This window comes from Arvicanthis niloticus, chromosome 15 (genome assembly GCF_011762505.2).
Source record: "Arvicanthis niloticus isolate mArvNil1 chromosome 15, mArvNil1.pat.X, whole genome shotgun sequence".
NCBI classification, from domain to species: Eukaryota; Metazoa; Chordata; class Mammalia; order Rodentia; family Muridae; genus Arvicanthis; species Arvicanthis niloticus.
Genome location: NC_047672.1, coordinates 72,797,127 through 72,812,273, shown reverse-complemented (window position 1 = coordinate 72,812,273; position 15,147 = coordinate 72,797,127). Strand labels below are relative to the sequence as shown.

The 15,147-nt window shown below is 35.5% G+C and overlaps 1 protein-coding gene across 1 annotated transcript in view; it reads right to left on the bottom strand.

Moving 5' to 3' along the window:
* Orc5 (origin recognition complex subunit 5) overlaps window positions 1-15,147 on the bottom strand; it is a 54,903-nt gene that overhangs the window by 17,814 nt on the left and 21,942 nt on the right. The window contains exons 9-12 of the mRNA XM_034519733.2: window positions 14,256-14,308; window positions 13,083-13,195; window positions 11,906-11,953; window positions 5,828-5,938 (exon numbers count right to left, since the gene is read on the bottom strand). Coding sequence (XP_034375624.1) covers window positions 5,828-5,938; window positions 11,906-11,953; window positions 13,083-13,195; window positions 14,256-14,308 — 325 coding nt within the window. The remainder of the gene's footprint in view (window positions 1-5,827; window positions 5,939-11,905; window positions 11,954-13,082; window positions 13,196-14,255; window positions 14,309-15,147) is intronic.

The window sequence follows — 15,147 nt, the reverse complement described above, 5'->3', positions numbered from 1 at the left end:
TAAATAGCTTAAGCACTTGAGTGAAGCAGAGAAAGGAGAGAAAGTGCTCTCCACCTCACCTTCATGGTTAGTATCACCACAACTACTTTTAAAGACGATCTCCACTTACGTCACCAAGTTTAAAGTCTAAAAAGATAATGTCTGACTCAAACCAGTTTATATGAACATTGAGAGCAAGATTTTAGAATGTTATCTTTTATATGTACAAGTTTATATTTCATATATCAATATATGCATTAGGAAGTCTTTTAATACATTATTCCTAGTGAAGCCTGACTAGGATTTAATAAATATAGTCACTTTTTATAGAAATATTTCAAGAACCACCATATAATATGTAAATTAATTTTTCAGTTAAAGTAAACTACTTATAAAATCAATTATTTGATTAAAGTGCTTTCAGTAAAAGATTAAAGACATCTGAAACACTTTCAGTGAAGAATCTAATTTTTCATTCTAAGCTCTGAAACAGTAATGTAGCTTTCTAAGGAAAGCTATCAAATGCATACCAAATCATGTAAACAGACTGTTTACATTTCTATAGTCTATAATTTATTATATATCATTTAAAAGCTTCAAGTATCAACTGAAACTGTTTGATGACACAGATGTATACAAGCATTAACAAGCCTTAGTTAGACACAATTGTCAAACAATCGCTGCCCTAAACACTACATTCAAGGCATGTCAGAGGGAAGACTGAACAGATTTATCACTCCATAAGACTTGATCTTCTAAGTCATCAAATGTCAGGGATTACTGAATTAAAGGAAAAAAACCTCTAATTTTAAATTCACCCAGTACTGAAGCAGGGCAGGGGCTGGTTTTGAGTGTTTGGGTACTATATCCTACAGCGCTAACTCTACAGAACAGAAGAAAGGCTGAGCTGAGAAGACAATTGGTTCCTTTTTTATTTTCTTTATCCAAAACAGTGTTTTAAGTATAGCAGACACTCATAGGTATCTATTAGGTAAAATTTTAAGTGAACAAAAAACCTTTGACTATAAGCAGGAAGAGGTATTAACTTTGAAATCTAATTAAATTTTATATGCTTCAGGACAGGAAAAACATTAAATAACTCCCATTTTAAAAAAATCTTAAAATAAAACAAATACAGTGGATATGTATGTGCATTTGAAAGAAAATGTCAAAACTCTGGTTTCAGTAAAATAACATGTCAACTCTTGTAGCAGCAAAGAAGTCTTCCTTGCAGTTATGGTGAGCAAAAGAAGAGAGCACCTGCCTCACACTTTGCCAGTAAAATGTAAACCACCATTCTGTGTTCTGAGCTAGTAAGTCAGATGAGCAAAAATCTTAAGGTTATTTAAATACAATTAATCAAACCTTTGGGAGATTTAAGCTTTTAGTACAAAAAAGTAGTGTAGCAAATAAATGCAAATATATCCTAACACATAGGATAATGTTAAATAAAAACAGAGAGAGTAGAAACATCTATTTTAAGAAATAAAAACTTATATAGTAACTCATGTTCTAAAATGTTTTTAATAATGTTCACATAAGTAAAAATAAATCTACAGGAAATTCTGAATGTTTTTTTATGTACAACTCAATATGAAATCACCCAGAAACTGCATATAATTGAAAATATTCTTGCCAGCCAACATGCTGCATGAAAACTGTTTTAAAAGATTTTATTGTTTCCTTACCTCTCACCCGTTTCTTTTTTTTCCTTTTTTTAAAAATTGGATATTTTATTTACATTTCAGATGTTATCCCCTTACCCCATTCCTCCCTGTCCCATTTCTTGTTAATTTTTAGCACATCTTTATAACTGTCATGTTAAATAATTACATGTACAAATCACAATTATTTTAAATTTATTTTTCAAAAACAAATAAAATAAGATCAATGTTTATGTAAATATGTACAGTTCAGTGTTTCCACTTCTTAAAAAACACAATTTCCCCTTTTAGAATCACCTTTACAACTTGGTGCCAACTTTAGAAATAAACTAGCAGTTTCATCCTTTGGGAAAGTAAAGCAATGCAGCTCACTCACTATTTTATATAAGACATACGGAACAACTGGAAAGAACTGCACTCGTGTTCCTGCTCTAAAAAGCAAATGTGCAACATTTTCCCAGCAAGTTAATAAGTTTTCATCATACAAAGGAAAAGAAAACACACACACACACACACACACACAACTCATAACATGGATTTAATATGCTTGTGGAAAAAAATAACTTCATATTCTATCTTTGAAGAGGGTTCTTTAAAGGTCCTACCTGATCAAATTAAAAATGTGAAGGAAACACCTGTAAGGTTTCCCCATTTGCTGCATGGATGTGGTGTGGTGGCATGGCACATCCATACTGCGAGTGGAACCAAGGAGAACAAGGTAAGATAGCAGTGTACATCTCTGTCAGGAGCACCATCCGCTCAGTGGGAAGGCACGCTGCACTCAGCGTAATGGGAACTTTAGAATAGTACATTAGAATGACTAAAGGTACATAAGGGTAAAGATTAGGTATGACTAACATCTGAGAGTCTGAAACACTTGAAATGTTTTGAAAATACAGTAAATCTGAACATCTACACAATTTAAAATGTTCAGTGTGCTGCTCTTCCCTCTGCTCACCTAGACACGAACGCATTATAAAGTATACCCACTACAGTGATTATTTTCAGATCTCAAAACCTTAAATCTACTCTAACATGTTATTTTTATAGTTTCAATACCGAAGTGATTCTAATGAAATAAAATAAAAATAATTTTTTCTTTGTGATAACTTTAAATGTATATACCATAAATGATTCTGCTTTCACTCAAACAAACCAAATGTGGAAAAATTTCAAAATCACTTTGTTTTTAAATACCAGGGACAATGTTAAGTTAAAGCTGGTGTCTACAGCAACTTAAAGCTACACTACAACAACACTGCCATCTAGTGTTCATATAAAAAAGAATGTCCAATCTAAATGCTATTGATCTGTGTTAAGTTTAAATTGTGCTTCAGGTGGGTAAAAGTAGTTGACAGATAAATAAAAGGATAAAGAAGAAAAACAGAACCGGAACTGACAGTCACTGCTGACCAAAGGAAACTGAAGTGACACAACCTCCTTGTTGTCTCACAACCAGATTCTGTTCTTGAACATGGGGCAGGTTTTTTTTCTTTTCCTGGATAATTTATTGACCAGGCAGAAGCAAAGGTCAAATCCTTAAGTCTAGGTAAATTTATCCTCTTGGTTTTCCTATCTTTTATATCCTAATAATTGGAATGACCAAGTTCCAAAACAATTTTATACATAAACATATTCATTTACATGCTTTCAATATCTGAAACACTATAAATACCAAATGTTGATGAGAAGAGGTAACAAAAGATCAACAACTTCCACTGCATTGAGTTACCAGATAAAGACACACTCTGAGCCAAGCTGCTCCTAATTATATTAGTACCAGTAACGTACACACAAGGATCGGGACACTGGTCACACTGTTCATCATAGATCACTCGGTAAATCTCAACATCAGAGACCTCTCACTGTATGTAACATTAATTTTTCCTTAAGAGAGTAAAACTGCTGAGTCTATTTCTAAACAAGTAAGGTTCCCTAGTAACTCAAGGCACAATATACGAGGCACAAGGTGTGCTGTGTGGCAGGGATGACACTCGAAACAGCAATAGTAGCAATGGTGTTGCACTATCACCACACAGCCACATTTAATGCCAACCAAGCTCCTAGAACAGCAGCTGCCAACAAGTATCTCCTTGCTTAGTTCCCAAACTTTGGTCCTGCCCTCTGCCCTTCTCTGAGCTGTATCCAAATGTCGACTGACTGCACCGCCGCTTTTCCTTTTTGCACAGTTATTGTTTAAGTATATCAGAAATGCTAAAGAACAGAACAACTCCTCTCATGCTTTCCAGCCAAGCTCCACTTTTACCTTGGCTGCCACATGTTTCTTACAACACAGAAGTAACCATTTTCTGCTGTTAGTCTCTTATGAGCCTCTCAAGCCTCTCACACGGACATGGACGTTCCTTTACAGTCTTTTAATGCTATTTTTATGTATCCTTCCTCACTGACACCCCTCCCCCCCCCATTAAGTTGCAAACTCCCAAAGGAAAGTTTTAAAAAATTATCCTTGTTTGGTTCTCAAAAAGGCAATTTGGGAGCATCTAAGAATTATAGTCATATACACTGTAATGTTGCTTCTTATCTAAGCTAAATTTGTTTAAAGGTAATAGCACCTGACATCCATTTCAGTTACTGCAGTAGCAGAAACAAATAAGAACGTTGTATGCAGAAAGTTACTAACAGAAATAAAGGCTGGATATGTGCTATAAACGTAGGAACCCAGAACGCAGAAGGGAAGGCAAAGGACTGTAAATACAGTAGGGGCAACATGACAGAATCCTGTCTCAACAAAAGAATCAAGCAGAAAGGTACTACTGAAGTTTATGCTTGACTAAATATTGATCATAACTTCAGAAACAGCAAGTTTTAAAAATATAGAAAACACTTTTAATACAGATTAAAACTGAATTAAGTTTTAAAAAAACTTTCAGCACCTGCTAATTGTTTATACAGCCTAAAACTGACTAGAACCTTCCTTCAATGGCAGACTCTGCATACACACTTTCTACAGATGTTCATATAAAGTCCTATGTTGTAAAGACAATGATCTAGATCCAATGTCAAATATGTTGACATTATAATCTATCTTTGGTACTTAAGTCTTTGGTGAATTAAAAGCTATCATTCCATGTTATAAATCCTGACATCTATCCTGAGATCAAATTTAAAGTGAACTAATTATTATGTAAATTTAACTATTTACATATTACCAACTATAAAATATATCCCTTAATCAAACTGCTCACTGCATCTGACATGACTGTATTCTAAGAGATGCTTTTTACATCATTTTGCCTTTTCTATTCATAATACATACTAAGTCTTTCTGAAACATTTAAGAAATCTAGCATGACTATACTTACAGAATTTTCTTTAAAGGTGAATGAACTACTTAAAAACAAAATCCCCAAACCAAAATACTCATTTTCTGATTCTGAGCTTATGCTGCCATCTAGTGAAATCCTGAGAATTTAGGTATTCTGCTGCAAAACAAACCAAATAACAGTAAAGCATGCCAACCTGAAAAGTAGATTTATGAGAAATAGACATTATAGATCATTTTCCTACACATTTAAAAGATGCTTCCATTAAATTATGCTTATATATTATAATTCTTCAATTTAATCAAGCTACTTGTTTAATCAGCAATAATTTTTAAAATAACTTTACTGAAAAAAATGAAAGTGAATCAGAAACATTAAGCTGATTTTGTTATGATTTATAAATTCTGTGAATACTCCTAACGAGTCTGTGTTTGGAATTTTTAATATAGCTGCCCGCCAGCATCCTAGGGAGGCTTGTGGAAGGACCCCATCCATATATGCGACAGGTGGACAAGGCCCATGTATAAAACAGCATGTTTACATACGATGAACCTCATCTCCAATATACTTTAAATTATCTATCACTTATAAAACATAATTTAATGTAAGTGCTATGTAAACAGTTGTTACATTATATTTATATTCATATTAAATAATAACAAGAAATGGCCTATATATGTGCAGTACAGAAGAATGTCACTGTCTTCTTTTTCTGACTATAGTTGGTTGAATACATGAATTCCAAACCTAGCTCTAAAAAGGGCCAACTGTACTTACTAAGAACAATATTAATTTACAGTTAAAATATTAACATTTGTTGAGCAAAAATCTCTGTGCAGATTTCCATACCACCTGAAGAACTGACTGGGAATGGTAGGAAAGAACCCACCAGAGGCCTACCTGGGAGAAGATATTTGCTGTTGGAGCCACTCTGCTGTCCACTATACTATACAATATTGCTAATAATCTGTCCAGTGGAAATGGCTTTGGTCCAAGAAGATGATTGCTTGTCTATAGAGAAAAGAGACAACATAAGACTTTTTCTTATACCACAACATATGCTTTCTATACTATAAATTCCCAGTAGTAATATATTTATAGTTTTTCTCTCAAATATACTAACAAACTTAACCTACAGTCCTTAAAACATTGCCTATGTATATCATGATCTATCTTTTGGCATGTTTATTAGCATCCATTACTTATACATAACAATGGGTTTCATGATAACATTTTATTAAACATAGATAATGCAGTTGATCACATTCACACACCCTTTGCACGCTTACTGTCTTCCCGCTCCTACAGACCCTCTTCTTCCTATCTAGTCTTCCTTAATGTCCACAATTGTGTTAACCCAGTGAGTTTCATTTCAGGGTTGTTGGTGCATAGCCGCTGAAGAAATCTTTCTCTCTCCTCAGAAAGGGGAGTCAAGCACCCCTGCCAATTCTGTGCTGTAGGCCCTACCTTGTGCAGATAATGCCTATCTTTTATAAATGACCTTAAATTTCCCTTATACCAATAAACATGAAAAAACTCAGTCATTTGCAGTCTTGACATTGCTATCCTGTTGCACACATTCCCAAATGATTTTTCAAGATAATGTATAACCAAAACTAAGACTTTTAAAAAAAAATATGTGTATGTGTGTGAGCCTGAAAGTATTCATGTGCACCAGAGGCATGCTGGTGGCTGCAGAGGTTGACAGCCTGCTGGATTCCATGAAACTGGGGCAACACAGCTGCGTGCACTTGCTCACAGATGCTCTTCAGAGCTGAGCATCTCTCCAGCTCCCAAACCAGTCTTAACTGCTGGACTAAAATATATTACTTATGTCCCACCATTCCTCTTCAGACAAATTCTTGGAAGAAGTTCAACATAGTTTTGAAAAGATCAAGAACTAAAAATTCCATCTTAATTTAGCCAAGTAATAAAGTTGTATAATTTGTAAATAAGCTGTCAGCCTAAAATAATTTTATAAAAACTTTAAAGACAGCAAATGTTCATAGTTGTGGATATTCATATGGTACAATCACATGTCATTAGAGAAATCACAATACTAAAATCCCATTCTATTAACATATAATTTTAAAAGCAGGTTAAAAATATAAGGACTTCCTATTAACAGCGGAAAATAAATTGGGAAAGTATATCCTTAAGAGTAAATACATATTTCAAAGAAAAATGTAATGAAAAAAGCCCCAAACCCAGTCAAAGTATACAAAAGCAGTGTTTACTTTATTTATTTACAGATAATTTAGAGATTATTTTCCTGTTCTTAAATTTTGCAAGCTTTTTCTACCAAATACTTCAAACATTGACAAAAGCAGAGGTTTAATACAATACCAATGTGCTCACTACCCAATTTTATCAAATCCAAATATTATATAATATATGCAGAGAAATAAAATCTTAGACTGTGTTACTAATAACTTGAAGTCCACTGAACCCTTTCCTACCTCACTCCCTTTCTGTGCCTGGAAAGAATTCCAATCTAAAGTATGGTGCTCTAATCCTTATACTGGTCTTCAGAACAGCACTGCTTATGTATCTATTAGAGGCATGTAGCACCGTATGACTTTAAATTCCATATAAGTTGTATCATTTTGGATGTAGCTTTATAACTCATTGACTTTTCCCTTTAACATTACATTTTCTGAGATTTACCTACACTTTACATATTTTATAGCACTGAAGTGGAAATTTCTTGTTTGTTTGGAGACTTAGTTGTGTCATGTGATATTTTTCTGGAAACTGTCTTATGAGATGATGGTTTTGCTGAAGCAGACACATGGGAGGATGTTTTGCTGAGAAAAGATATGTGGCATTTTTCTGGAAACAGCCTGGAAAAGGGGCATGTGATGTTTTGAGAGAACAGGTAAGGAAAAGAGATAAATATAATCCAACAGACAGTTCTCCTGTGTAGAACTGGTTCGCCTGGCTGCTCCTTGCTGGTCTTTGCTGAATATGCTGTGTGGTATTGTTTGCCTGGCCTTCTTTGCTCATCACCTTTTGCTATGACTTCATAGAGAAAAACACACCAAAGAATTTCTGGTGGTGTCCAGAGGCTTCTTGCCACTTCCAAGGACTCAGGCAGACTGGCAGAGCCTTGCTGTTTCTCTGGATCAAATTACCATTGCTGATTTGTGAATGGTAACTGCAAGTGGATTGAGCTATTGCTGCTGATTCGTGTGAACTGAACTGGTGATGCTGACAATGAAGAATGGATTCATCTCAAATAAGTATTTCTAAACAGGTCTACATCCTCCTTTGCCTTATTAACCTTCCCTACCTCTGGTAGGTGGTGGGCTAGAAGGGAGGTTAAAGCATTTAAATATACTTATTAAAGTAAGCTTTAGGCTGGAGAGATGGCTCAGCGGTTAAGAGCTCTGACTATTCTTCCAAAGATCCTGAATTCAACCACATGGTGGCTCACAACCATCTGTAATGAGATCCAATGCTCTCTTCTGGTGTCTGAAGACAGCTACAGTGTACTCATATAAATAAAATAAAGCTTTAAAAAACAAGAATTTAAAGTAGGTTTTGAAAACTATAAGCCTACATAGCCCTAATCTATTCTTAATCTTTTCCATTTTGATGACTATCTCACTACCATGTTTACTTCTTTAAAAAGCCATCACGACTATAGATATGCTGCAATTGATAGTCCTGCACCTCTCCTTGAGTACACACATACACTGTACTTCTGCAGGGACACTGCTGGGAGTCTGTCAACAGTATAATTTGTTTGTTTGTTTTCCCTTCTTGAGCACATAGGAAGACTTAATGTCTCCATTCTTGCAGATGGAGGGAGGCCATTTAGCTTAGTTTTGGCTACTGGGATATGAGCAGAAATGATATGAGTACTTGTAAGAAGACTTGTCAAACCACTGGTCCTCTCTCTCCTCCTTGCTCCCTTTTGCTGTTACTTCAGGCAAGTGTGTTTCACTTGACACCACTGTTGGATGGAACAGGCCATGCAACTCATAATTGGTTACACCATGAGCAAGACATAAGTTCTGTCCTGGTAAACCATTCAGAGTCTTGAGATTTCTTTTTCCTGCAGTGCAACCTAGCCTTAGCCTTGAACAATACACACATTTAGTTTGTATTTAATTTGATGAGATACTGTCAACCTACAGAGTAGTCAGACTGTGTTTTATAGCCTGATTTGCATGTCATTTGAACATAGAATCATCAATCCTCAGTTCTGTCAATCCAAGACTGCTATGCTGCAGTGCAGAGTTTTTGAGTTTCTGTTTGTATCACTTCCTCATTAGTCATTCCGTAATGGGTTTGTAAACCTGCTCACACATTCTAATCTCCTGCCTACTGTATGAGTTCAGGAGAGCAGGAAACATTATTAACGGCTTTAGTGGAGAAGCCGTAGCAGGATACTGATTCTACTACACTGTATCTGCAGTTGAGCTCTGTGATTAGACAGTAGACAAGGAGGTGGAGCTGGGAGAAGAAGAGTGGAAGGGGAGGGGAGAAAGACAGGAAAAGGAGGAGGAAAAGAAGGAGGAGGAGGAGGAGGCTATCAACCATGGAGAACTACGGATGGGTCAAAACCTGTCCTGGGTAGCAACTTCTATCAAGAGGTTAGAGATTGGGTACCAACTCTAATTGTGTAGGCATCTTGTTAATTGAGCATTTCTAAATATATAAATCCTTCAGAAAATCATTAAGCTTTAAGAGTCTTCATTCTACCAGGTACTGTGAGGATGGCAGATATTGTCTGGGGTTCAGCCAAGCTTTGTAGATGCAGTGTGGTGGATTGGCAGAGCCATCCCCCACGCTGGTGTCTCGTGGGTCATCTAGCTAGCCAGAGCCCGGGTCAGAGCCAAAGAGCAGCAGGAACATGGCGGCTTCCCGGGAACAAGCTGGATTGGGCACCATTTTCTAAATATCCCCCTACAAAACCTAGTATTGGATCCTGGTTCAAGCTATAAAAAGGTGGGAGAAATTATTGAATTTCTTCAAAACTGAAGAAAAGACAAAGCTGAAAGAATTACCCTTGGAATAAAGTATACAGAGAAAAAAGAAAATAAAGAATGCGAATGGCTTTGAAAAGGACGAAAATATCTAATATATCTATCTACTCAATACCTCCAGAAGAAAAATCAGATAAAGGGGAGAAGAGGCAACATATGAAACATCAAACAAATTCAAGATAATAAGAAGCCCAACACCAGATAACTATAGCACAAGTGTAACATAAACAGCAGAGACACACATAATGACGAGCAGTGAGAGCACACAACTGTACAGTAACAACAGAGACACACATAATGAAGAGCAGTGAGAGCACACACACATCAGAAAAGGGAGAGGCTGAGAGACCTTTTTTTTCAGCAACAGTGAAAGGCAAAAGACAATGAAATAAAGTTTTGCTTCTTAAAGTCCTGAAAAACCCACCAGTAGTTAAGGAGAGTGAAGAAGAGCTCATGGTATCAACAGTATGAACTTCAGTTCTTCCTCTCCACCTCAGCCCAGAGCCAGCAGCAGTTTGGGGACACAGAGCAGCTGGAGCTATCTATCTTTTAAATCTATTCACTGGTTTTAACCTTTAGCATTAACCCTCTGTTAAAAATACTCAGTGAGTATAATAACTGAGCTTTTCTAGATTCTTCAGACAAAATTAGCTTGGTTTTGAATTCTGGTTTTAACTTCCTTTGATACATCACTCTGCAAAATCTCATAAATGCTCCCACGTGTGATCCCTTTCTTTACACTGGAGTTTTGTTTTGTTTTGTTTTGTTGGAGTCAGAGTTGGCAGAATCTGGCTGGCCTGATACTCTCTGTACTGCCTCTTTGCCTTCTGAGTAAAAGTCCTGGGATTAAGTACATTAAAAAGGTATACAAATCATTTGCTTATGATAACATAAATAAATTCATTAAGAAAGTTCTTTTCTGAGATCTTACCATTTGTTAAAGACAAACTAATTTGTATACTAATGAGATATATGTTTACATAAATAATTAAAACTTTGCTGAATATTTGATGAGCGATGTAAAGCAGTTTCAGTGTTTTGCAAAGTTGATCAGTATTTTGGTTTTATATTCATTGTGGTGAGAACATCATTTTGCAAACACACATCAGAAAAAAATGGCAGAAACATTCAGAAGAGATTTTCTGGAATTGCTTGAAATTCTGTCTTAAGCCCAATCTAAATTTCATTTTATTCAAACTAGTAGGCCAAACAATAATTTTTAAAAGTCAAATTCTAAACCAAAATAATTCAAAGATAAGCTAAATTGATATTTATATGCTGAGAAACAATGGTAGAAAAATATTGAAGATTTTGTTTCCTATAATTAAGCTATTATATTTTTTAAGAGCAGAAAACTTTGTATATATGTAGTAAAAACACTGCAATTCATAACAAATAACTGTCTCAAATCTGAACATATGTACTTCACACAGCATGATGTCATGACAAGTTCTGTGATGCAACCTGGGCCAACCCTCAGATCATTGCAAGTTTTGATTTTAAATTAATGTTTGGTTGTTGAATGTTTAGGGATTTTTTCTATAGACACAGAGAGTCAAGACCCATAGTATAAAAACTTTTGTACTCTTCACTTCCAAATTTCACATTGCTGAAACCAAATCTCTCATCTGCTTAAGTGTTTATGGTTTCTCATTTTTTTTATTTCACCAATGGATTTGGTGGGGAGGGTGTTGTGACGTGAAAAGGAAGATAGTAACTAAATTTAATCCACTCTGTTTAGCTAAACAATCCAGGGAGAACTTTTCCATCAAGAACGTTATTAAAAGGTCTGTCAACTCAGTTTTATCTCTAGCACCCACTTCTTTCTATTTGCTTTCAGTGTACTTAATATCATTAGATCATAACATTATCAACATAAAGTTCTTATATGCACATAAAATTACACATTCATCCACTTCCTTAATGATCCTAAATGTATAAATTTTTCTAAATTCAAAAGTTAAGAGAAGTTAAATATAAATACCTTCTCATGTTTCTTTAAAAAGTTAGTTTTCTTGATCTTCCCATGATGCTGTAATTAAGAAAAATGATTTTTTAGATTAAGAAGCTTAAACTAGAATAAACAATTTGGTGAAAATATGGTATACATGTTCATTTTACACACACACACACACACACACACACACACACACACACACACACACAGAGAGAGAGAGAGAGAGAGAGAGAGAGAGAGATTCATAAGTCAGAGGTTAGTTATCCTTGCCCCCAAAACACTAGTAACAAATGACCTAAAAACCAAAACCAAAAATCCCAAATAAAAAAACAAAACAAAAACAAGCAAAAAAAAAACAAATAAAAACTTAATTTAAATTAAGTTTTAAGTCCATACAAATGTTTTAAGTGCAAAGAAGAAAGCAGAGTTAGGCTCAGTATTACATGATGGCTGGAGTTCAGATGCCCCGAACTTACATAAACATACATGCTGATGGGTGTGGCAGCTTGCCTGCAATTCCAGCCTTGGAAAGAGGAAACAGGGATGCCCAGAGCAAGCTGGCTAGCAAAATTCACCAGTCTGTGAATTCGGGGCTTGATGGAGAAACCCAGCATGATTTCAAAGTCCACATATGTATGTTCAATTTGTCCACACACATGTGTACACAATCATGAATATATGCATATGCATATAAAAATGGAAGAAAAAAAGAATGTTTCGAGGAGTGAAATGTTTTAGACTAACAACTTGAACCCAATTTCCTCTCTTCTGTAAACTACGTACTTTCTCCCAAAGTTCAGACTGTGATTGTAACGCCATTAAGAGGTCCAATTTGTGCATTTAGCATCTCCTTAGTCTAATCTCTGCCCCTTAGACATTTATAGATACAGAGGAACTTCAAAGCTGTCATTCCATGTTATCCACTGAAGACCAGACAGAACTACACTCCATAGATGTTCAAGTTCCTTATGAAAAAATAAGTATGCCAGTTATATAATATGCTCTGTTCTTTGAATCATCTTTAGATTAGCCAATACAATTTAAGTGTTCTAAAAAATAAGTAAAATTTTATATTATTTATAGAATGACCAGAAAATTGTTTTTCATGTTCAGTATACATACAACAGTTTTGAAGCTCATATCTTTGAACCTGTAAGAACAACTGTACTCCTAGGATTTTAAAAAACACGGATGTTACTATTACCTTAAGGAAGAACCTCCTGTCAGTTCTTGCTGGGTTATAAGAGGCAAGGTATGCAGCAATAAGAATAAACTTGGAATAATATGGAAGTTCCACATGGGTGTACGCTGAGAGACCTATATAACAGAACACCAGAAGAGCATTCGTCAGGTGCCATTAGGTGTCAGTACCGTTTCCAGGTTGCCCACCACAGCTGTGCTCAGCTACTACTGCAGATACTGGAAACATAGTACTGAATGTTATCAATGGCATACTTTGTTTGCTTTATTTGACTGCTTCTTCCAAACCTGGAGTCTAAATGCTACTATTTCTTCCTTTGGGATTATTTTCTCTATTAAACAATCCCTGAAGACCTTATATGACCACAAAATAGGAAATTTTACCTCTATTCCACTCCCCCCACACACACATACAACCCATGTAATATTATATAATATGTTAAAAGTTAATTATAAAAATAACCCCTATTAACAGACACTATCCACTGAAGTCATATCTAGTATATTATTTTTCTGTACACCCATAATTCCATCCACATAAGACAGGATCTGATACTGTGTGTTACAGTCTATCGGGAGCTTTACATGAGTATCTTTTAACATCTTTGTAGTACTTTAAAGCTAGCTAGTCCTCTCATTTTAAAAATGAATAAGCAACTCAGTCTGAAACCACACAGAAGTAGTTCAGATACATTATAGCGTTTTTTTCTAATTCTAGTCATTTATCTTTCTTTCCTAACAATATACCACTAGCAATCATTTGTAAATCAGCTGAAGTGCTCAGAAACCAAGAGAAAAAAAAAAAAAAAACAACAACAACAAAAAAGCTCAATACCACCAAATCATACCCTTCTTAAAAGAAACCAAAAGCATTTGAAAATATAACCACTGAAGAACAGAGTTATTATAAAGCTGGATTTTATTTCATAAAACTCACAGTTTTACAACTTACAGTTGTATCATATAAATTGGATTATTTAGGTGACAACATCAAAAAAAATAATTGATTTTTCATATAATAGAATCTAATACTTAAAAAACACAATATCGGTATTCAGTTGAAGGAAAGTTACTAGAGTGTTATAACTTGGCATTTGCTATGGAAGGCTAACAGTAGACACTGTATCTGCAGCAGTCTGAGCAGGGCCCTGTAGCTGCCTCACGGTTTCCTTGATACCTTTTAGTTGTCCTGGGTCTGTGTCATCTTTCTGGAACTTTTCCCACTGGGAACTACAATAAAACACAAGAGCATAAACAAATTGAAAGACACAAGAAATCAATATACAGTAATAGAAAGCCCCACAGAACCTACCACTTTCATTAGAAAATAGAAAAATAGTACAACACACAATATATGTGTTTGTACTGGTACAAAAATCATTTGATATACAGTAGCAGTGTAACAAAATACTAAAATGTTAATTTTTATCATATATTTTTATTGGATATTTTATTTACATTTCATATGTTATCCCCTTTCCCAATTTCCCACTCACCCAGAAACCCACTATCCCATCCCACCTCCTCCTGCTTCTATGAGAATGTGAACCCACCCACCCACCTGCTCCCACCTCCCAGCCCTCAAATTCACCCACACTGGGGCGTCCAGCCTTCATGGGACCAAGGATCTCCTCTCCCACCTATGCCATACAAAGCCATCCTCCCCTACATATATAGCTGGAGCCATGTGCTCCCAGGCTGGTGGTTTTAGACCCTGGGAGCTATGGTTGGTTGGTATTGTTGCTCTCCCCATGGGGCTGCAAACCCTTTCAGCCCCTTCAGTCTTCTAACTTCTCCATTGGGAATCCCATGATCAGATCAATGGTAAGCTGTGAACATCCACCTCTGAATATGTCAGGCTCTAGCTTTTTACTCTGATCATAGGTGTAAAGCTATCAAAATGACATTAATAAATATCATCAGCCACTCTGCAAACTCCCAATAGATCTAATCCTCATATCGGATACAACTGTACATTAATCTATAGAACAATCAACTGAAGTGTGTATAGTCAATCATAATATTGAGACTTAAAGATTAAGTCCTTCAAGAACATACAAAAGCAGAAC